This window comes from Dromaius novaehollandiae, chromosome W, assembly GCF_036370855.1.
Source record: "Dromaius novaehollandiae isolate bDroNov1 chromosome W, bDroNov1.hap1, whole genome shotgun sequence".
Taxonomy (NCBI): Eukaryota; Metazoa; Chordata; class Aves; order Casuariiformes; family Dromaiidae; genus Dromaius; species Dromaius novaehollandiae.
The window spans coordinates 48,508,239-48,531,996 of record NC_088130.1 but is presented as its reverse complement, the minus strand read 5'-3'; the positions used below and the strand labels follow the sequence as shown (position 1 = coordinate 48,531,996).

The 23,758-nt window shown below is 39.8% G+C and overlaps 3 protein-coding genes across 12 annotated transcripts in view; 2 read left to right on the top strand and 1 right to left on the bottom strand.

Annotated features, from left to right (window-relative positions):
• LOC112987106 (kinesin-like protein KIF2A) overlaps window positions 1–12,956 on the top strand; it is a 59,169-nt gene extending 46,213 nt beyond the window's left edge. For 3 of the 6 annotated variants that reach the window (XM_064500475.1, XM_064500477.1, XM_026106807.2), the window contains exons 16-21: window positions 1,655–1,722; window positions 3,714–3,827; window positions 4,964–5,114; window positions 6,753–6,854; window positions 9,159–9,294; window positions 11,164–12,956. In XM_064500475.1, coding sequence (XP_064356545.1) covers window positions 1,655–1,722; window positions 3,714–3,827; window positions 4,964–5,114; window positions 6,753–6,854; window positions 9,159–9,294; window positions 11,164–11,249 — 657 coding nt within the window. In that variant the 3' untranslated portion in view covers window positions 11,250–12,956. The remainder of the gene's footprint in view (window positions 1–1,654; window positions 1,723–3,713; window positions 3,828–4,963; window positions 5,115–6,752; window positions 6,855–9,158; window positions 9,295–11,163) is intronic. The other 3 variants (XM_064500478.1, XM_064500479.1, XM_064500476.1) reach the window with 2 other exon arrangements.
• Window positions 12,913–21,053, bottom strand: LOC112987107 (DIM1 rRNA methyltransferase and ribosome maturation factor). Its single transcript, XM_026106814.2, has 12 exons — window positions 20,906–21,053; window positions 20,489–20,562; window positions 19,605–19,691; window positions 19,126–19,187; window positions 18,927–19,020; window positions 18,786–18,835; window positions 18,111–18,234; window positions 17,906–17,998; window positions 17,055–17,119; window positions 16,632–16,695; window positions 16,077–16,183; window positions 12,913–15,265 (listed from the first exon to the last, which is right to left on the bottom strand). Exons 1-12 carry the CDS (start codon window positions 20,967–20,969, stop codon window positions 15,223–15,225), a joined length of 927 nt encoding a protein of 308 aa, XP_025962599.2. The 5' UTR covers window positions 20,970–21,053; the 3' UTR covers window positions 12,913–15,222.
• Window positions 21,054–22,900: 1,847 nt separating this feature from the next.
• LOC112987041 (importin-11) overlaps window positions 22,901–23,758 on the top strand; it is a 107,338-nt gene continuing 106,480 nt past the window's right edge. For all 5 annotated transcript variants that reach the window (XM_064500842.1, XM_064500843.1, XM_026106698.2 and 2 more), the window contains exon 1: window positions 22,901–23,162. The gene's annotated coding sequence lies outside the window, so the exon portion shown is untranslated. The remainder of the gene's footprint in view (window positions 23,163–23,758) is intronic.

The following is a 23,758-nucleotide window of genomic DNA, read 5'->3' as shown; positions in this document are numbered from 1 at the left end:
GTTGCAGACCCCTCAGTTCTCCAGGCTGGGAATCAGAACTTGGAGGCTTTGGTGACCCAAAAGGGACATTGTTCCCACTGTGGTGGCTAATAAGCAATATAGACACATTCAAATTAGAAAGAATGGTAAGTATTGGTCTTAAAGATACTACTGACCGTTGATGGTGCTGCTTCTTCCACCCTTCTCATCTGGAATTATGAATTAGAATATGAGTCATGGAGAGGTGTCCTGTCCTTTTCGTCCTTGGTTTGTTGGGGCACAAAGGCACGTGTTTTAGTGGACATTGCTATTCAACAGAGTGAGTCATGTGCACAGAGTTCCCTCCCTTGAGGAGGTATCCACACAGCAGACAACACATTGAATATCACTTTCTTATAGCAACTGTTCCTTATATGCTTGAAGAAGTTGCAACCCCCCCCCCCCCCGATGTTATGACAAGTTGCCATGTGTCATGTACTTTGAACATTAAACTGATGGAAGAGTTTCATGGGATGCACCTTTCACATAACTGTGTCTCTGGAAGGATTTTAGGAACTTGTAGATTTTGTTGAAATCTTTATAAAGAAATATGCAATCATATGATCATTTTAAATCTACATTTCTTCTTGTTTTTGTTAGTAATTGGTGCGTACCAGTATTAGAGGTTTAAACTTAGTGTATGTGGTATCAGGCTCTTTAGACTTTCTAACTCCCTCCCACCCCATATTTTTCCTTTCTCCCCAGTAGGAGAAATTCCTCTCAGGATGACTACCTCTGCTCTTGTACAGTAATGTCAGCAGCAGGATGAAAGAGAAGACCAGGATTATCTAATCTCCATCAGTTTCAGTCTGCTGATGCTGTGCTGCCAGAAAAAAATGTTAGTGTGTAGGATCATAGAGGTGGTTGTCCTGGGTAGTGCCTTTATGGCTCTTCTGAAGGGAGCACAGATGAAAAAATTGGACTACTGAGAGAAGCTAGGACAAATAATGATGCCACTGTTACCTGATCACAGTTGTTATTTTTACTGGGTGCTGAAAAGAAGGTGAGATCTTCAGGGTATTTTATTTAACTGGAAAAGGAAAGACTGATAGACTCCAGAGATATTTGATACTTAGTTGCCTATCAAGTATTTACAGATAATTTCAAGTTCAGAAAAATAAAAAAAATCTTTGTTCAGGAAAATACTTAAACACATGCTTAACTTTAATATTAATAAGTACTGTGCTGGACTGTGGCCAAAGTAGATCTCTTAAATCAGCATGAAGTATGCTTGAATAGAGAACAGCTTTCAAAGATTAAAAAAAAAATCTGGTAATTGTTTCCAGGATCCATTAGAATTATTTTCTACTGAGTTGCATATCTCCCTTTTTGAGGGGTCTTATTTTTTCAATTGGAGTTTTGCATTTGCATATTATGTTACCAAGACTGTCAGATGGGGGAAACTGACTGAAATATTCTTGAATTCTTGATGCTTTGGGCATGGTTAAAAAAATTAAACTGAAGCTTTGACTTGATATCTCTCTTCCTGAGATGTCATTGTATTAGAACATCTGTATGTAGTAGACAATTTTTTGTAGAAGATCTCATATGAAATTGGAGATAAAAAATAAACTTAATTCATCTACCTGTTCATCTCTACAAAATGATTTATTAATTTGTGGCTTGTTTTCTCCAGATTGCTACAATTTCTCCAGGAATGGCATCATGTGAAAACACTCTAAATACATTGAGATACGCAAATAGGTATGGGAAATACTGTTGCTTATAGCTATACTAGCTGTTGATCTCTGAAATTTGGACTACTGTTGCTCCATGATGTGTAATTATTTTCGCTACTTCAATAATTTTAGTGTACTTGCATTTCTTAATAAAATTGAGATCAGAAGACTCATCAGGGCACATATTTAATTTAATTTGTCACTTTTTACAACCATTACAACAGAATCAATAGAAACTCCATTTCAGCCATTATCCACAGATAGATATAGTGTGGAATGCAAGGAGTGTGGAAAATACCCATATTAGTTTTGCCCCTGCTCTTGAGACATCATCTTTTGGATTAGAGGTAGTTGGTATTCGTGATGATTCCCTGGAGTGTCTGCCGAGATAACAGTAGTTGATACTAATGATGATTTCCTGGAGCGTCTGCTGAGATACCTGTCTGTAATGTACTTTCTTACCCCCTTAGAATTGCATGGAGTTGCCAACCTGTTTTATATATACCAAGTGTATTTATCAAGTATATATGTTTACCAAGTATAATACAAAGTATATTTATATATCAAGTATTCTTATCAAACTCTGCAATTGCTGTGGCTCAAATTTTATATTTCCTAAGTTCAGGCAAATACCTGATACACCTAAGTAAGGAGTCAGTTAATCAAACAGTGACTTTGTAATCAGTGTAGAGAAATTAGCACCTCCAGAGGTTGATTGAACATCTCTGAGATTTGTCCTGCTCTCTGAAAGTTTTGGCCGCTCTCCAGTGATTGTAAAAGGAGCCCTCCGCAGCTGCAATTCTCCTTAGTCTAATGCCTGCTGGGATGGGGTGGTCAGGTCCCCTGTGCGCCTGCAGGCAGAACTGCCTGGAGTTTTCCAGCAAGACCCAGAGATTTCCCCCCCCCTCTTTGCTGCAAAGAACAGAGGAGGAAAACAAGCATCTTATCCATTAGAAATCCTGGTTTTGCCAGAAAATGCTACCACCTAGTGGCCTGGTATCGGTTTTTCTTGGATGAGAGAAGTTATGATGAGGACTGAACTGTGTCTGTTGCTGCTTGTCTGGGGGCCTCCAGCTAGACACTAACTGGGCAAAAGGGACCGACAGGAAGGCTTATGGCAGGCTTCCTCTTAGAAACTGAGTGTGTTTGTGTCTGGATCGAGGGAGCTAAAGCAAAGCTATCCAACTTAGACTGGTCTGTGTGACTTCCATCCTTATAAGTATGGGACATCTAGGTCCCTGCAGTCACATAAGGAAGGAAATTTCACTTTGGTCAAGATGGTTGGATCTTTCTACTTCTTATACAATAAGTACTGCAAAAGTGATTCCAGAAAAAGACACTCCTTAAATTTGTTACAAGGGGGTAGTGGGTCTAATGCAAAAGATGGGTTTCAGACATATAGGTAGTATTGGTGTCCACTTCCAAAAAACTTAAATACCTATATTTCTAGTGTACTATATAGTTATGTTGAAACTGTTTCTTTCCCTTGGTGTTAGCTTTGTATGTTGTTACACAGTAGATGCCTATCACTGTTAAGTTACCTCACGTGTTTTGTTTAGTATGTTAACTTTTTTTAGCAATATATCATTTTCATAATAAAATTAGTTTTTAGGTGCTGAGTACTGGTGCGTGTGCAGTGTAAGATATTGGGCAGTATATAATTTAAAGTATTAGAGCTGAAATGGTTTGATGTTTTGAAAGGAGCAAGTTAATGGAATATTGAATGTAGACCAAATTTTAACTACACTAAGTGAAATCTGGAATTACTCCTGTGAAAACATTTCTATTACAGTTTCCTGCAAAAAGCAGCATGGGTTTCGTTAAATTTTGTTAGCGACTTGTAACTCAAATTTGCAGGTTTAAATATGCTGAGAGTCCCTTACTTATGTTTTAATTTAAAAATAATTTGTTTTCTTGTTATACTATTAAAGACAAACACTAAACAAAGAGTTGTCATTTTAACTGTCTTTACGAGAACATTTTCTTTTAATTTGCTGCTGTATTTTGCTGCTGCAGAGTAAAGGAATTCGGAATTAGTCCTTCGGACATTCCCTTCTCACAGGGTAGTGGCAGTCGCTCTGATCTCTCTCCTTCCTATGAGTATGACGACTTTTCTCCTTCAATCACCAGGTCTACTTCATTCTATACATGGAATCTTTATTTTTAAGTTTTCTGTCTGGCTATCTAATTTTACAGACCAACCTTTCATTAGTCCCCTTGCCTTGAGTCACACATACTTTGTTTTTATTTTGTTTGGCAGGTGATGGTTCTGCATGATCTGCAATCATCTTCCCATTTTTTTTGTTCGTCTTCCTTAAACATCCATAGTTTTTATCCAGGCTCGCTGTTTTCCTTCATACATTAAAAAAATGATGATGTCACCTTTGTACATTTAGTGGACCAAATTGTGACAAGTCTGTGTTTAAAATAATCTGAATATGTCTTTTTTGCTACCTAATTAAAAATAAAAGGAATTTTAATACATATATACTTCTGAAACATTTCATCATTCCAAAGATGAATGAAATAAATACAGTTTCCATATTGGTAAAAAGCTGCCACTTTAAAAAACTTTTTTCCCTTTAAATATGAAGAATTTCTTCTAATACTTGCTATAAATTCAGACTTTGATGTGTCTGCTTCGTAAACATACTTTTAAATTGACTTTTTTTTCCTGAATCATATTATCAGTCTCTTAAACTATTTTCGTTCTGCAAGAGTCAAACATTTTAATAAGATATTTTCAGCTTTGAGGTTATTTTAATTAAAAGGTGTATTCATTCTCTGGGGTACTTGATTGAAAATTATTATTTTCTTCAGAATTCTTGGGGGCTTTGCTTGTGACAGCTGGTGGGGTACTGATTTTTTTTCTTTAAAGCAAAATTGTCTGCACAGAAAAAGAAAGGTGGTCAGATTTAGGGTGCTGAGTATATGAACTTGTCCTTACAATTTTCAGATGTTCACTTGTTAAAGAGTTATTAACATTGAAGATTTGGGGATTTTTCTCTTCTTAATTGTTAATAACTAGTAAGATTTCAATCAAAAATTGCCTTTTGCTTTAATCCACCTATAATAGTTGAAATTCAATGGACCATGCTTTTTAGGAGCCCTTTTGGCATTGAAAATACATTAAATTTGTGAAGCTGACATCATCATCCTTATTAAATGAAGTAAATTGCATATAAACCCAAAGAGCTTTTTTTTTTTGTGTGACTATTTTGTGCAGGAAGTTACTAATTTAAAAATGAAATATTTTCTGATTGTAGAGTGAAGGAACTGACGGTTGATCCTAGTGCTGCAGGAGATATCCGTCCAATTATACACCATGCTCCAAATCAGATTGATGACTTAGAGACACAGTGGGGTGTAGGGAGCTCTCCTCAGAGGGATGATCTCAAACTGCTTTGTGAACAAAACGTGAGTGGTTTATAGCATTACATATAAAGAGGTGATGATAAATACAGTGGTAGAACCACACCAGAATAATGTGTATTTATAGCCCATTAGCAATATCATTAAGCCCATTAGCAATATCATTAAATAAACACAGCATGACATTTCACCTTTTCATGTTATGGTATTATGTTTATTCCCATACAGAAAAAAAAGATTTTCTTGGAGGGTGAGAATTAGAATGTTTTACGTCTCTTCGCTGCTGATTAGGACTTTTAATATCTATGCAGTGTCTGTTCTAGGCTCTAACGTCATTTTGTTTGCATTTTTCCAGTATAGCTTCATCTCTTACTAGGGAGTTAGAAGTATCCTGGGAAGCCCATCCTTTGTATTTAACACTCAAGTGTTTTCGAATGTTGTTTTCCATACACATAATACTCATTTCAGGTGAATTTGCCTTTCTCTGCATTTAGAAATCTGGCTACACATCATTCTTCTTTCCCCACATCTTGATTTTCATGGAAGTGAAACCCCAGTGCACTGGCTGGGAAAGAGCCATAATGTGTTCCCACTATGTCTTCTGACTGAGAGGCATCCTCTGATGGACGTTTTTACCACACTGCTGATTGTCAGCTGTAGCTGATTCCTTTAATGTTCAACAAGAATTAAAACCCAGTTTGTGGAAATGCTAGTCAAAGATAAAAAAGAAAAATCCTTACTATCCTACCTTATTTTTCTCAAGAGTCTCTGCTGTCTGAAGTACCTCTCCATGGTGTTTGCTGTGTTTCTCATTTTAGCATCTAGTTCTTCTTCCTGGGCTCTATTTTCTAAGAATGTACTGTGTGATTCTTAGAGCTTCCTACTGGTCAGTCCTTCCACCTAAATATCCTTTCATAGCATACTTTTTCCGTGTTTATGTGGAATTCGATTAAGCTCTGTAGTATATTTAAAAAGAAATCAAAGGCACGGCATAAGGAACCGTACTGTCTTGCTAAAACATTAATTCCAACATACTGTTTGCTTTCCCCTTTGATTGTGCACTATTCATATCTAAAGAATAAGCCCTGTGTGTTGCCCCAGTATGTAAAACCATGTTGTGCATTCTTCTCATATATTAACTGCTACATATTTTTTTTGATTTTTTTCCCTTCATGTTTATTCCACTTCTTTTCCAAAGGACAAATTGAATTTTGATTTCCTGAAACGTATTAAATGCAATTTCTGTTCTTTTTTTAAAAAAAAATTGTTGTCTGTCTGTGATGCGATGCACAACAAAGGGCCCTGACAGCAAACTAGAGTTTTCTGTAGGTGCTAAAACGTACTAGAAACTACAGTTCTCCCCTTGTGACTTCCTTCTTCCACTATTTTAACTTGTTTTCTTTATGTAGAATATTCAGTTTTTCAGTATTCACTAAGATGACTGACTGGAAAATTTTAATGAATATGAATTAAATTAAACTTTGTTAACATTTTGATTTTATTCCCCTTTCCCCTAATTTCTGAAGATTTTCATGTCAGAAATACAAACTTCTAAGTCTGTTTTTGAAAAATTCTGCCTTCCATGTATTTCTTTTCATCTTCTATGATGGGACGGAACATGTTCAATATATTTCCTTTCGCCAAAGTTCTTTCTAGTGTAACAAACTTAACTATTGTTTTTAGGAAGAGGAAGTTTCTCCACAGTTGTTTACTTTCCATGAAGCTGTGTCACAGATGGTAGAAATGGAAGAGCAAGTTGTTGAAGACCACAGGGCTGTCTTTCAGGTAAAAGACAGAGCTCTGCATTGTTTTATACTAATCCAGGAATTCAGGTTTCCCCAAGAAAAGTACATACTCTTAAGATACAGGATAACATCTGTTAATTCTGCTGCAGTCAAACAGAGATTTATAAATTGTTTTATTACACTAAGCCCACTGTAGTGAAGAAGCAGGAACCAGTTTAGAGCCATAACCACCACTCTTTGTGCTGGTGGTGAAAGAGAGGTATATTTTTCTGTCAGCCCCCAAATCTACTAAAATTTGTCTTTTCTTCTCATAAACTTTCTAAATGGATTGTGTTCATCATAAGAGAAGTTCTTATTCTTTCCTTTAGTATTGAGATATTTTCTGGTTTAGTCCTTTTCCATTATTAGTGACTGTGTTTAGTAGTTGCAAGGAACTTTCTCAGATTGGTCTTGAATTTTCAATTTCACTGTATCTGTGACGATATTCCTACGCCAAAGCAGGCAATTAACAGTAATGTTTCCATCAGCACCATTTCTGTTGACAGTATGATCATCTCCCTCTGAGATACTATGTTTCCCCAGAAGATGCAGAAGTATTTCTAACTGCCTGTTTGCTTGCTTTGTAGAGATGCAAGTAAAGGTTTCCTCTTGCTACTAGTCAGGGTCTTTGGAGGGAATACTGACAACACAGCACAATGCTGTGTAGCGCCTTGAATCCTTTCACATTCACAGAATAAGTTGTGATAAAAATAAGTATGAATTACTAGTCTTCAGAAGGCAATGCAAGCTGCTCCCATTTGTAACCTCAGAGTCTTAAGGCAGGCTGTCCATTTGGCATGTCTGCTGCAAGAGAACAGTGGAACATTAAACCTGTAGGGAATATGCACATCTCCTCAATTAAGGCATCTGACTTAGTTGAACATTGATGTGTGTTTATGTAATACGGTAGGATGCTAAATAACACATTTTAGAGCAGATGTAGAGATTTAGTAGTTAGAAAACACTAGCCCTGAGGTAAAATGTGCAACAGTGTGAAAATCATATGCCATATGCTGTAGCTGTGTCCTAATGCTTAAAACTTCTGGAGAGACAAGCTGCATGAGTTTAATGTTCCTGCCTGTCTGTGTCCATCTGGCCTTCTGTTGGAGATTGCAGCTCCTCACAGCCGTCAGCAGCAGGAAAGATGTCCAAGGCTCAGCTCCCTTAGTTCACAGCATAGCTCATTAGTTTTGTACCATGGGTGAAGGTGAGCTGTACCAATACACGGTCTATGAGCTGTACCAGGCAGAAGTTCTTATTGTGACAAAAATGTCTTAAAATAGATCAATAGTGCTCTAGAGATGCTTGTCTTTCCTTGATTCTTAGATGTATATGTTTACATTAGATGAAATGAACACCAGTGTAAACTCCACCTGTCCTGAGAGCCAAAACACATACATGGGGTTTGGACTATGCTTTTAATATTACTTGGGCTACTGAGCACAGAGGGAAGGACTTAATTTTACTATTTCAGGCCCAGCATGCATAGAACTATGTCAGCTGCTTTCTCTTTCTAAATCAAGGCATTTCTAACAGGATCAGTTCTCCTGATCATAGCTTTGCATTATTCTGTAAGCTTTAAGCTCCTGCTTGTATTCTTATTTGCTGCAAGACACTTCCCCCTCTCCCCCGCTCCCTTCTTTTCTCCCCCGCTCCCTTCTTTTCTCCCCCTCTCCCTTCTTTTTCCCTTTTCCCTTGCTGGGGTTAACCTGTGGCTTTTTCTTGTTCTCATTTTTTGGTAACATTCAGAGTACAAAGGTGCCTGAGAGCTGGTTTAGCTAACCTTTACAGTACTCTCTCTATCTGGAGAGTTAGCTTGTAGAATAGAGGGCTTAAAATAGCTCTTCTTTTTTACAGCTTCTCTCAAAGCTAGTTTTGAGTATGAACAGAATTACCTTGGCTCCTGTGCTGTGGTAATGAGCCTGTGATCATTGTCAGTGGCAACCAATCCATACTTGAAACTGAAACCTGACTTCAGAGTTGGGTACCTGCCTAACAGGGCATAACAATGACATAAAGTTCTGTTTTTTGCGTTTGGTAGTCTTACATCCAATGTTCTAAATGTTACCTAATGCTCTAAATTTGAAGAGAAATGGGATAGCTGGGGTTAACCTGTGGCTGATATGGCCAATGGAATTAAGAAACTATGTAGAGAACATATAAGTACGCTGAATACTTGTATATAGAAAACATACAAGTTTGCTGAATTAGGAACAATGATTCATTTTAGGGAGTAATTCAGCTGTTTGTTTTGAAATTTATACCTTTGTCAATGTATTTAGTTGTTTCTTTAACTTTTGTCTAGGAATCTATTAGATGGCTGGAAGATGAAAAAGCTCTTCTTGAGATGACAGAAGAAGTAGACTATGATGTGGATTCTTATGCTACCCAACTTGAAGCAATTCTAGAGCAAAAAATTGATATTCTGACCGAACTTCGAGGTAGGCTGATTTTAATCACTTTTGTGTGCATTACTAGCAGAAGAGTATGGTTATGTTTTCCCTTATGCTGTCCTGTAATGTCCTACGGAAGAAGCAGTTGCTCTGCTGCCTACAAGCAAGTTCACATGTTTGTTCGGTTCATCCTAGTTTAAAGGAAGAGCCTCTGCTTTATCTCCAGGAAGTACAAACTTGATCCTGCAGTTTTATTTTTCTTTTGCTTTGTTACAAAACAATAAAGGATGGAAAAAGAAAAGCCAAAAGGACTGTAGAAAAAAAGCAGGGGGAGGGGAGGAAGAAAAAGTAAAGCAATCAGGAACAGGTAGTAGGAGCTCCTGGTTCCTGCTGTGTTGCACCCTCTAATGTGACAGGGAGGCTGTTGTCATTTTTCAGTCTGTGTGTTTGGAATTGTATCAAGCCCTGAATAGCTTGGTTATTAGCATACCTTTTCCTTATCAGCATTGCATTTTGTCAGCCTCCCTTTGCTGGGGACAAATCACAGGTAATTTTTAGTGTCCAAAGTTGACTCTTTAGGATGTCTTCTAAAATCAGCTTATCAGCTTGGTACCTCATTCAGATGAATGGGAGTATATGGAGTCTCCCTTTTTGATTTTATATTCTGTATCTCCTTGGATTCCAGCACACGTACTATATTGGTGAAAATTGAAGGGGTTGTGGGTTTAGTTTGTTGTTGTTGGAACCGTGTTAGAAAGCACCTTAAAAGATAAAATCTTAGATTATACTCGGTTGGGATATCTGCTGTGGGTTAGAATAATACTTCAAGCAAATCAGATGTGGCTTGCTTACCCTGTAAGTTTATATTGGCCACAGTACACTTTAGCAAAGAACTAGAGGTACTTTCTTTTGCTTTTTATGAACTAGGTGATGGTTTCCACTTGGCAATAAGACAATGAACTAGGTGATGGTTTCCACTTGGCAATAAGACAATCTGAGACACCAGCAGTGGCAAAACACCAGTTTGACTCCCTGGTCTTTAAAAATTATTAGATACTGCTTTTGAAAAAAAGGTACAGGAGGCAAAGGCTATTTAGGAGAACCTTACTTCTTTACAGTCAGTGTGATACGTACACAGCTTTACAGGAGAGAAGAACTTTAAGTGAAAGATTCTTTTGCCCAGCAACATTTGTGTTCTGTTCATGGCACGTAATGGTCACTGAGTATTTCAGCTTCTATTCCTGTCATTTTGGGACTGATTCCTTTACAGTTTCATTTTGCTTTTGCTCTTCCCATTCTTGAGCTTATTACAGGGGAATGAGAAGGAGAGGAATAGAAATATGAAAGAATGCCATACTTCCTTTCTTGGGTTTCTCCAATTCTTATGTTAGGAGCAGTACATTTATCTATTTATGGTGAATATCTTCAAAAATTTAATCATGAATGCTTTTCTACATTCATGGTAAAATATAGAATAGAATTTACTCTGCTGGGTTTTAGAATGTACAGAAGTGACTGGTTGTACACCTAAGTACAATTTTGGATGCCTTTAAGGGTGGTTTGGAAGCTGCTGGGAAGGAGAAGGAAGTATGCTGTGTACTCTGTAAGTTAGAAGCAGAATGTAAGTGTGAACAGGTTACATGCTGGGAATGCAACTCTGCAGTTTCTAAATCTATCCTGCCCAGAGACAGGAGAAGCATCTAGGAAGGGACTGAGTTGCTAAGCAACTTGTTTGTATGGTGAGTATTGAATGTAAGCCTATCTCAATCCTCTTACAGTTTCTAGTCTCAGCTCTTTTTTTGTGAAGGAGTGTTCTTTGTTGTGCACTAGGGCAGGGATGTGGAGCATCAGAGCTTAGTTGCAAAATCTGTGTTGAGCACAAGCACATCAGTATTTATTCTCTCTTTTTCATTAAAGATAAAGTGAAATCTTTCCGGGCAGCTCTACAAGAGGAGGAACAGGCCAGTAAACAGATCAATCCGAAAAGACCACGTGCCCTTTGAAACGGGCCTTTGCTGCTAAAGGAATCCACGAACCCATACTGCTGTAGCACACATTTGTTACAAAACCCAGTGGCCGTAAGAACTCAACTACTTGAAAGTGTAAAAACTTTAGAAATGTCTGTGGAAATGTCCTGTTTCTTATTCACCTGAATGACATTTTCAGTTTTGTGTGAAATGCTCCTGTGATGTCTACAAAATGCTTCTAGACCAGACAGCACAACCATGCAGGGTTCAGATCTGTGAAGCACTTTGTTTAAAATATTTCATTTATTCAAATTGTGAATTTTATGTTTTGGAAATATTTGCCATGTTTTTAATAATGAAGTAAAACTGTGGCCATTAAAAATGTCACAGTATTTCCTTTTAACTATGTTCAGTTTTGTTACAAAGACCAGCTGTGCAGTTTTAAATTGTGTTTGCGTGCATGCACACCTCACTAGTGGTTGTACATAACTTCTCTTCTACAGACAGCTGTGCTCACCTCTTCCCATTCTGTGCCTTGGTGAAGGCTACTTAACCCTAAACATCCTCTTTATGAAGCACAGCCTTAATAAACAACATTCCTTATTTGTCAATGTAAATTACTTTTAGTGTGTGTACATTTTTAATGTGTTTTGAGACTTTTTTTTTTTGGTGGCTAGTTCATTTCACAGGATGTGCCATATCATTTGAACAGGAACTGCAATAGCTGTTAGAGTGGACAAACAGCTGGACATTCCATCCTCCTTGTAAAAATCTGGAATCTAGATTTATTTGAATACCATAAAGAGTGGCTATATAATTCTAACATTTTCTCTGTAAAAAAAAACAAAAAACAAAAAAACAAATATAAATTAGTTGATGTATAATAAAGGGTAATGTTTAAGTACTGAGGAGAGTTGTATCTTAGGATAATGCAGATATACAATATGTGGTATGGTGTGATAATGCTGTCAGAATAAAGGTGCAGTCTGACCTCTACATATGGATAGGATAACTGTGAAAGTTCAGGGATCCAGCTAAAGAACTACATAGTACCCTTTTACATACTGTTAAAATTTGGCTTTTGATGCATGACAAACTTACATGTACATTAACTGTAGTTTGCAGGTAGTTGAGTAGTTCTGTTGCTTTAAAGAAAGTAGCTAATACCTATTTTTCCCTTGGTGCAGTGCCAGCAGCTGAAAAGTGGGGTGAAATTGCATCATTTGAGGATTTGCGCAATACCTCTACCTAGTGCTAATAGAAATCCCACAAATACCTGAATTCTCACAAATGGCGCCATGTGTATCGGCACTTTTTAGGTGGTGGCACTCAAGTTATTTTTGCAAGTCAATATCCCCCCAAAAGATTGACCTTTCCTGTAAGAACTTCTTGTCGAATGAAGAATTGTAGACCTCTCTAGGAGTTCTCCCTGTTTCCAGGAGTTCATATCAGCAGACTTTCCCTTGGAACTGTTTAAAAAAAAAATCACTTTTGGAATACAAGCCTGTTTGTGCCAGGGCTGGAGGGAAATAAAGGGAAGGCAATGAAAAGAGAGTTAAATGAGCCAGGAATTCTCGTAGTGTTTAATGTTTGTATCTCCCATAGGAAGGTAGGCTATGGGAAGCTCTTGTTGCATCATGGTTAAAAAAAAAAAATAAAAATCCTCCTATGTGTAAACATGAAAGCTGAAACAACAATGTAGATTTTACACAATGTGTTTAATAAATTAAGCTATTAAATGAATTACAGATGAGAATTTACTTCTACGCAAGTTATATTTTGCTTCGGGAAGGGTTTCACTTTGTAAACACGTCTGAGTTACATTTTGTAAAATATTTCAAAGGCCTCTGATTTCAGAGTGATTATTTACTTTTGGAAATGACCATTCTGTGCAAGCTTGTAATTTAGGAAGGAGTTCCCTGAAGCATTTTCCTGACCTTCGTTTTGCAGCAGCTCTCTGTGAAACATCACTGATCCTTCTGAGCATTTGTTTAAGAATGTCATTCATCACAGCTAGAAGGGGGGGGGGAAAAGTGAAATGGAAGGCAGTTGTTTTTGCAGTAGGTGATAGTACAGGTTAATTAGAATAACCCAGGCTTCTTCTTCTTCTTCTTCTTCTTTTTTTTTTTTTAAAGTTGCTCTAGAGGAATCTTACTTTCTAAATCCTCCAAAGATCGAGACATCCAACATGAGAAACAATCAGTTCACTGCTATTCCTCCATGCAAACCTACAGCCACAGACAGACTGGTTTATAGCAGGTACCAAAGAGGAGAGGCAGAAGAGAGGCAGTTAGAGTTCAGCAGCTTTTACTAAGCTTTGTAAATAATGTATCTAGCCCTGTCAGGAAACAGATATAAGAAAATCATGTGTCTAGCAGGAGGGATGTTAAACAGCCTTTGTTACAGGCCCGTGCTATAAAATCAGATTGACACCAATACTAAAATACAGCAAGAATATAGATACAAAACTAATATGGCTTTTTATGGCACTTTAAGTCCTGCAGCCCATTGCTATGATGGACTGGAATTACTTGAATTGGGCTCAGAGGAGCATATTTTGTTTCTTGTCCTGTAAAAGCATTTGAAAGTATTTTGAAAAGCGTGATACCTATCTCTACCACCTGCTCCTTCTGCATTGGTCTTGCCATATTTCTGTGCCTACCAACCATCACTCATAAATGTATTCTGTATGCAGGGAAGCAGCACTAAAATCATGAAATTATAGAGTAAACGAGCAATTCAGTTTTCCAAGCCCCTGTTTCAGGATGTCTGCAAATTCAAGTGGATGTTCCTGAATCAATGACTGTAGTAATGCAAGGAAACGTTCATACTTCTTAGATTTGAATAAAATGAAGTTAATGTGGGAGAAGTGGTTTTTTTGCTAATTTCATGCCTCTTCTCCATTTGCTATTGTATTTATGGAAGGACATATGCCATATATAAAACAAATGAGTCATGTTAGTACAGAGTCATGCCTTCAGTCCGGCATCGTGCTATGGAGTTTGTTCTGTCTTATGATTCAGAAAAAGACTAAGTATATTTTTTTAAAATGGCTGTTTTACGGAGTTAATGTAATCTTCCTTGGGTAAACTTTGCCATGGCGTTGGTAACAAATATATAATCCAGACTATATTGAGATACTTCAGTGAGTGTTTTTATCAAATGCAGGAATGCACTGCTTTGAGGCTCACAAAAAGCTTTCATCTAGGCTAAAACTCCCCTTTGTCTTGAATGGCAAAGTAGATTTCTCAATTGTCAATTCGAGCTGATTTTTTTTTTTTTTTTTTTGACAGGAAAACTTCTGTCCATGCCTATGAGTGCTGGTCACTTGGTACTTTACTGCTGTTTCCTATAGTGGTTCAATGGCAGTGAGGAAGGGGTAAAGGAGTTGCATAGTGGTAGTTCTAGGTAACCTCAGTAACATTTTTGTAACCGAAATCAAGCCCAGAAGCTGCCCTTGTTTCTGAAAAACATATACCAAGATTTCTGTAAGAGAAACAGGTTACTAAACAGACTTGGATTGCTGGTAGCTACCAAAGGACAAATGGAAAAGACAAGCATTTCGGATGAAAAGAAAATGTTTAAATATACTTAAAAAGAAACAAACGAAACAGCTACAAATCTGTTGTTGTTGTTGTCCAAACCAGAATTCAGAGTTGTACTGTGAATACTGCAAGAACATAGAGATGAAGTCCATGAACAGACAACACAGATCTCAGTTATGGCAGCATCAATCCACATGTCAGTGGGATATATTTGAAAATGTGCAGTCACATGGAAGTCCAACACCTCACTTTGGTCCTGAAAGGATTTAACGCTTTTAAAATATAGAGCAGCAGCTTCTTCCTGTTATCTGTATTGTACCTAATGTTCTTAAAAAGACCCAGGATATGCATGCCATGTTCCGTTTGTTGCTTTTGCAAAAAGATATTGTCCCACAGCAGTCACTCTGGCTTCAGTAAGACTTAGATGACAAAATACGGAATATCTTTCATTCTTCTGAGGGAACCTATGAGAAATGGATGCCTTCTGAATTGAAGCCATGCAGTAGTCTGAAAAAAATGAAAAATTTATGTTACAGTTTCTACTCATTTATACTTCAGATAAAATCATTTCCAAGCCACTCTGGTAAAGAGCATAGGACAAAGAAAGCAAGCAGTCATAAAACCTATTGTTGCTGTTCAGCTGCTATGAAGAATTGTTATAAAGCTTACATCAAAGATTAGTAGCAAACTGTGCAGTTTTAGAAATGCAGATACATTTCTAGTGCAATTATTCATACTGCATCCTACCCAATTTACTACATTTCTTGAAAGCACAGTAGCTGCACTACTTGTTACACTGAGGAACAGCTAGGAATGTCATCTTGAATTAGAAGATGATTGCTGTTGCCAATTAAATTAACTGACCAGAAGGAAGAGCAGAATACAGTCATTAATTACATAATTAACATTTCCAAATTATGTTGTAGATTAAGGCCTAATCCTCAAGACAGAAAGAAAAGGAAGGGTTGTGCAAGTCACCAAGGAAATTTATAATAACCAATTTTGTTATTAGAACCATTTTTAAAGGGGATGTAGATGTGTCTAGTATATAAATCATAAAAGCAGGGATCTTAAGCTAGTTGCTTCTCAATACTGTAAGCAGTTAAAATACATAAAGTGTTTTTATATATAGGATTTATATATAGGGTTTAAGTTTTCCTTCATATTCAGGACTGGAAGCAAGGAGTATGTGTTATTCAGAGGATAGGAGGGATAGTAATATTCCTACCTAATACAGTAGGAATCTGCTCTGCATAGGTATGGATGCAGACAGAATTTGAAGAAGCTTAAAAGGAAGGCATAAAAAGAACAGATTTACCTAATAAAGTCATCTATATCCATTGAACGGGCTCGTTTTTCAGAGTAACCTGTATTTTTTAAGACTGTCTGTATTTTCTCTGCAATTTTGAAATTTTCTGGTATCTCCTGGCAAGAGAAGATCAGATACAAATTAGTTTTTCATTCATAGCATATAAAAAGGTTAAAATTAGTTTAAGTTGTCTATTCTCTTCCTGCTTTTAGAAGAGTTTTTGTTTCAAGTGATCTAATTAAGTTCTCTTTTTTTCCTTTAAGGATTAATATGTACTTGTGCGTGGATTTTTATACCTCAACTCATTCACTGTAAATGAATGACCAAAAATATGGCCAAGCAATATATTAACAATATCCTCAGTTTTTATTTTTTGCACTGTATTTTAGAAACACTTTTACATTTTTCTTTGAAGAACACAGTGATGTTCCTCCCTACCCCAAACTCTTTTGGAAAAGCTTTAACATTTTAAGGTATTCCATGCTAATTTTTTACTCTTACAAATGTTAGTGCTTGGGTCACACTGCACAGAAGTAGAATTTAATACATTAAAAAGGCACTTACTGTATTATGTAAGGAACAATGAATTTGGTAATTATGATCCAACAGCTGCTCTACAGCACTTGATCTGAAAGAAATGCAAAAGTCTAGAGTGAAAACTGATTTTTAACTGGTTCTTTTGACTTGAGTGGTTGTTAGTCCTCACTATAAAAAGAAACTGTATTGACTACACAGAGCTGATCATTTGGAACAGCTGCCTAGTAAAGAGTTTTCTTTTAAAGGTTTCACTTTAGAAGAGTTTCTAACACCAGTATAAATTCTCCGTTATTATTTATCTCAGACTATTCCAGCATCTGCATTACAAGCCTCTGTGGACAGAACTCATTTCAGACCAGTGTAACACTACTAGGCATTTGCAAAAAAGAAATGGTTAACTGGACAGACTCCAAAACTTTGAAAAGCTGCCCTCCAATAGAATTTACTTACTTGAATGCTGCAGAGAGTGTCTTGTTTTTCCTAACAAAGGCTATCCTTACCAGACCATCCCATTCCTGAAATTAAAAAGCATACAGTATTTACTGAAAGGAATACACAGCTGCTACAAAAAGTTAAGAACAAACACTACTGACAATTTCACAACAGTAACATAAAGAAAATAATCTTTTCAGGAAAATATCTTTCTAACCAATAAGAAGGCAGTGCTGTCTTTTATTTTCTCCTCTACATATATTGCTTTGCACATCACCCACAAAAACATTTGAATTGTTCTTTTTTGTGGATGGGCCTATCGGACAGATCTTACTTGCTCAGAAGGCAAGTAGTTGAAGAAAATCTGACTAATTCTGGGCTAGGTTGATCTGGTCTTGAAGATCAAAGCATTTTAAAAATTAAGAAGACTATCATGTAACTTCTGTCTTCTGAGACTATACACAATCATCTGAAGATGAGAGTTCTCGTAGACACTCTTTTGGTCATAAGCAACAATCACATCATCGGACAGAACAGTCTCTTGGAGTTAATAAAGGGGAATGAAAAGGACATTATTACTAGCAACTCCCCAATTGACATGGAGATGATACCTCAGTCTTTGAAGTGTTGTAAGAAAAGCTGCACCTGAGTTGATGGTGGCACATTCTTCAAGTAATGTCCTAATGCAAACCTGATGAAGCAGGGGCGGGGAGGGATAAGTATTTTGGAATTCCATAAATGCCAATGGATAGCTGGTACTTAGTAAACTAGTGTGAAGACAGCATGTGGAATTGACTAAGAAATGAAATGAAAATTAAGTAATAACCATATCTAGTAACAGCAGTAGTAGTAGAGTATATAATAGTCACCTGAAAATTGATAGGCGGTGGTGGGTTCTTTGGCTCTATTCTGACAACACTGGATTCAACTTTAGGAGGGGGCCTGAAGTTGTTCTTGCCAACCTGTTAGTCAGGAGAAGTCAGGCACCTGTATAAGTTAGCAGTAAATCCTCACATTCTTAAAAACAACATTCTTCTCTCTTTGATAAGCGGTAGCTAACACAGAATGACGTACCTTCATCAGATGGTCCACACGAGCTAATAACTGAGTATTAATAGAGAGTCTGCAGTATAGTTTAGTCCCTGGTTTTGCAACCAAACGAAGTGCAAATTCCCTTTGAAACATAAGTATTGCACACCTGAGAATTACAGAAATGAGCAAATGAATTCTAAGTCTTCTCAGCTTTTAAGTCAAAAGCCAACTAAACACAGCTTTCCCCTCAACACTTACAAGCAGTAAAAGTCTGACATACATGCACACTCTGCCTTAATCACCTCGGTACGATCAGTAAAATTAGCAGTTCAATGAGAAAAATCAAGAACTGCTGACATACTGAACTACACACAGAAGTACATAGCCAATTATATTTTTAATAGATTAGACAATACAAACTATCTTAGCTTCAACTTTACCACCCTTACTTCCTAAGGTAGAAAGGCATTTGAAATGCTACATGCCCTGTTTACCCTATTTTCATCAGTTGGACAACTCGCTAATGCAAAGAATAAATTTTCTCAATACTTCAATAAATACCAGTTTCCAGGTGTTGGCAACTTACATATTATACAAAACTTTCGGTGTGGATCTGATACACCGAACTGGTATTCTATGAAGTAAATAATCTGGTGGGATTATATGTAAAATTAATCTTTTCAGTTAGAAAGGCCAGAGATCTATTCTTCCACATACCTGAAGAAAGGTCTATGAAGCAACAATTTGAAAACGAAGGGTGAAGAAATCTGAGGAAAAGAATAATATCATTAGTATGCCTTCTGAGCAATTATCATTAAAAAAAAAAAAAAAGCCACGCTCAGATTGTTTTGTCCATACCTGATAAGGCAAGTTAGCTACACACGCATCAAAGAATGGTAAATCTGTTTTCAACACATCTCCAACCTTGATTTCAAGTTTGTTTGCTAGACACCTGTGGGGAAAATACACAGTAGTTATCTTCCAATAGGCATGTTGCTGAAGTTTTTGCCAAGGCAGTTCCACTGCTTTAAGCGCTATTTCCACTGTTGGTACTTACGTGCCCTGGACTCTCTTCTGAAGTTCACCCACAAGTCTAGGGTCAATTTCACAAGCAATAACCTGAAAAGCACAGCATATATTTGCAATTTTCTACATCAACTCCTTCTAACTGGGATTAGAACTTCAGTTGTAAGAAACTATAGATAACTATTGCTAAAAAATTAAATAATTCTTACGTATTTCCTGTTATGCTATGCACTTTTTCCTATCACAACACATAAAAGGCTTATCATGTAAATAGATAACAGCAATACAGTTTGACAAAACAATATATTATTTACATGAACACGGTCAAAAATTCCTTGGAATTATGTAAGTTTTAAGAAAAAAAATACGTAAAGTGATTCTGCTTCTTTGAATCAGTTCACAGAATAGCCTCCTGTCTGGTTATAGCCTAAGCCATACCGTTGTTTTGGTATGTCGGGGGGGGGGGGGGTGTGTGTGTGGAGGCATGGGCAGTGGGGAGATCACACTTACTTTTTTTACTTTCTCTAACATTTTCACTGTCAGGTTACCGGTTCCAGGGCCTACTTCCAGAATGACATCTGTACGTCGTAACGCAGCCTAGGAACAAATGGCATTTCACTATTTTTCTAAAACTGATTCCAAGCAATCATTTAATTTTAAAATGAAACATACATGCAGCTCAATAAAAGGCTAAATTCAGCTAACAGTGGTGCAAAAATGTCATTTAGAAGAGGGAAACAGTGAAAACAAGAGTATCCTGGGCTGAACACAGAAAAATAAACAAATAGCCTCATTTTAAAAAATGCAACAATGTAAGAACTATAGTATAGAAGGAAGGTCCCTTCAAAACCATAAAAAGGACACTGATTCAGGGAACAGAACAATGCATTAAGGTGTGTTTTCCAAATAAAATTTCAATTTTTTACTGTGCAAGCTGTACAGGAAGCCAATATTCTACAGTATAAAGGAATGGCATCCACTTGACAACCTAGAAACCTGCTCTCAAGTCAATCATTTCATTCACTCACCTGGTTTCACAGCAGCATGCTGAATAAAGTTCTCAGCTCTAGGGATGGCAATTATTGTGTGCATATTCAAAGGAGCAGGCCTTTCCCCATCACCAATATGTTAATCTTTTGAATGCCTCAATATTATTTTCAAAGCTCAAGGTCAGCTGTCACATAACAACAACTGACAAAGACTAACTATTCAGATTCTTCAAAACGAATGTGTGACACTGAGCTGTAAAACTACATAGTGATTTCTTAAACCTTGCTTTCCCTTGTTAAAGTTTGAAGTAGTATTTCAGACCACATGGGAGCACTTGTTTAAAAAATAAAGTCCAAAATCACACTACTGCTATAGCTGTGGTCACGAGGGCAGCAGTCACCGACCTTCTCGATGATGCTGTTGACGATGAGGGGGTTTTTCAGGATGTGCTGGCCAGCTCCGGTGTTGAACAGAATTCCTGCGGTGAAGGACAACCAGAGCACTAGAGTTACTGACGGTGAAAATACATCGAGCGGAAACTTAGCAAGAAACTTTTATATAAAGCAGTAAGGGTTTATACAGCTATAGCAGCCATTCACGCTTCTCTCACCGCCCGTGCCCAGCTGGGAAGAGCCGCTCCCGGACCCGCTCCCGGACCCGCTCCCGGACCCGCTCCCGGACCCGCGCCGGCCGCCTCCCGGCCCGCGGTCCCGCCGGCGGCGGGGCCAGGCCGCAGCCCGGCCCCGGGGCCGCCGCCGCCGCAGCCGAGACACGAGGCAGGGCCCAGCCCAGCGCTGCGGCGGGAGCCGCCCCGCACTCACCGGTGCCGCCGCCGCCGCCGCGGCGCTCCTGCCGAGACCGCTTCTCCGCCCGCGCTTTGGGCATGGCGAGCGCCGGGCCGCCACGCACGCGACCGCCTCCCGCCGTGGGCCCCGGGGACTACAGCTCCCAGGGAGCACCGCGGCGGGACTTGCTGGCGCCGGGATTGCGCGTCACCGGGAGGCGGGGCCTGGGAAGGGGCCGCGCCCTCTTCGCGGAGCCGCGGTGGCTGGGCGGGGAATGGAGAGACGCGGCCGGAGGGGGCGGCGAGGGGCCGGGGTGGCCCTTTGCGCCAGCTCTGCCGCGTCCCGCCAGCACTTCTGATCCCGGCTGCCGGGGGCGCTCCCTGAGACGTACTCTGCAGTAGTGCTGTCTTTGAAGGTTAAAAAAGCCTAACCGTAAGGCTAAACGGTAGCACGTAGCATCTGGTATCTTTTATCCCGAGCTGTCTCAAGAATGGACTCTTCAACGGGGTTATTAGAAAGAGCCAAGCCAAGTAACCACTGAAACAGCACGGTTTAGCAAAGCATTGGTTTAATTGACAAAAATTAGCATTATAGGTCGCTTTCCAGACAGAAGTACCCCTTAGGAAAAGCAGTTTCTCTTGCTCCAAGTCATTTCCCCCTTCTCTTAAATTAATAATAAATCTTAAAATTTAACCTAATCTTCAAATATACCTAAAATGTAGGTATATTTTAACATTTGATCAGTGGCTCAAATCCTGCTGGCTGTTGGTCAACCACCAGTTAAGCTGACAGGGTTCGTGTGTGATTTTACTGGAACTGTCAATTGCTCTGAAAACGGAGTGGGGGGATGCCACTGGGAAAGCCACATCACTGCCTGTATCTGTAATAGCTGCTGGTCTAGCTCTACTTGTGCTGTTGTCTGTTGGCAAATTTCAGTATGATGTCAATATTTCCTGATGGTTACATGAGTTGTTTCACTGAGTTTGACTTTGCCAAAGAGACTGCTCTGCTGATTTCTACTCAGGGCACACAGCTAGCGATGACACCAGCAGTGAACTGTCAGGATCAATTCCGCATTTCTACAAATCGTTTGAACAGTCAAATAAAAGAAATCAAATCATCATTTTCTTGATAGGTTACCGAGGTATCTTGGTACACCTGTAACACCTGGCATATGGCACAGAACAGTGCCAATACAGCATTATTAAGTTGTTCGTATGACCATTTGGATCAGAGTATGAAGAGTGTCAGCCACTTATGAGCTATTTGAGAATGTGTGTGTTAGTGTTGCTATAAATTATTTCCTCTTTTCTCTTATGTATGGGAATATACATACTCCTAACATGATAAAGAACGTTTTCCTAGCTAATTGCACATTATTTGGTGCACGGAACAGTAAGGGGGAGCCAATTACATGGCAATAAAACAATGTTTAAACAGCCAGTGCGGTAATTAACCCAGAACAATATCCATTCCAGGTTGTTGTGCATGAGTAGAACCCTGGAAAAATGGAGGAAGAAAAGGTGAAAATTGAAATAGCCAGGGGGAAGACCTGTAGGGGCTACACTTCCATACAGTAGCTCCAACTCCTTATTCAGTTGTACTACCTACAGATACCAGAGTTTGACATACAGATTCCATCAGGTACTTTTTCAGTGTTTGTTATTCCCCAAAGCAAACAAAACATCTAGTTATCTAACATTAGACACCTGAAATATTTTCAGATTCAGTATAAGTTGTTATATAAACATAAGACACATTTGTACTACAGCCTCTCTACACCATTCTCCCTTGTCCAGCTATGACGGTTCAGCAAACGAGGTAATACGTGCGTAAAACTCTGTCAAAAGTTCTCATCGCCCGCCATTACTTTCAATCGTTTACCCCTCCAAACTGCCCCCCGCGGGCAGGCGTTAGCTCGGGACCGCAACACCCCCGCCCGCCCCGCCGCCGCTCGACAGCCGCAGGCGTCACGCGCTGCCGCGTGCCAGCAGCCCCGCCCCTTTCCCGCCCAGGCCACAGCGAGTCTCTGCCCCAGCGGCGGCAGGCGCATGCGCGAGAGAGGGCGCGCCGGGCCCGCTCGTCCCGCTGCCCGACGGCCCCGAGAGCGTCCGCACGCGCCGCGGGGAGCGTCAGTCGCGTGTCGCGGGGGCGATGACGTCAGCGGCGGCGCGCCGGGGGAGGCGGGGTGCTGCAGCGGCAGCAGCTGGTCCCGGCTCGTGGCGCGAGCTTCGGAATAGGCGGGGGTCGCGCGCGCCAGGCCCGCTCCGCGCGCGGCGACGCGAGCCGAACGGTGGGTGAGCCGCGTCGCCTCCCGCCGCCGCGGCCCTGCGCCGGCCCGCGGCGCGGCCGAGCTGCCGGGACGGGGGCGGCGGCGGTGGCGGCGGCGGCGGCGGCGGCGGCGGGGCCCGAGAGCGCGCGGGGCCCCGAGCCGCGGCTGCGACCCGTCGCCGTGGCGGGGCTGGCGGGCTCCCGCGTGCCTCGTCGTGCGCGGGCGGGCGAGAGGGCGCGGCGCGGAGCCGGTTGGTGCTGGGCCCGGGCGGGCTCCCGGGGCGGGCGGCGGGCAGGCCGCGGAGAGCGGCGGTGAAAGGGAGAAAGCGACTTTGGCTGAGGCCGGGAAATGGGCTGGAGGTAGGAGCTGCTCAGGTTTTTCGTGTCGGGGACGAAGGAATCGTGCAGTTGGACTGCGCTGTGCGATGCCCCTCCTGGCATCTTTTAGCTGTTTTTATCTGCTCCTGCTATCATCGTTTGCATTTTAATTTGAAGTATCAGGTCTGTTTATCACTGGTGCAGCATTGCTTTTCTGCTCATGTATTTTTTTTATGCTCATGTGCTGATTTCTTTAGGCCACCAAGGGTAAGGGGAACTCACCATTATTTTTTTTGTTGT

Excerpts from the sequence above, each read along its gene's own strand:
- LOC112987107 (XM_026106814.2), bottom strand. The coding sequence starts at position 20,969 with ATGCCCAAAGCGCGGGCGGAGAAGCGGTCTCGGCAGGAGCGCCGCGGC. Across the intron at positions 18,235-18,785 it reads CTTCATAGACCTTTCTTCAG|GTGTGCAATACTTATGTTTC; the intron begins GTATGTGGAAGA and ends TGTAATTCTCAG. Across the intron at positions 17,120-17,905 it reads CACCGCCTATCAATTTTCAG|GAATGGGATGGTCTGGTAAG; the intron begins GTGACTATTATA and ends TTTTAATTTCAG.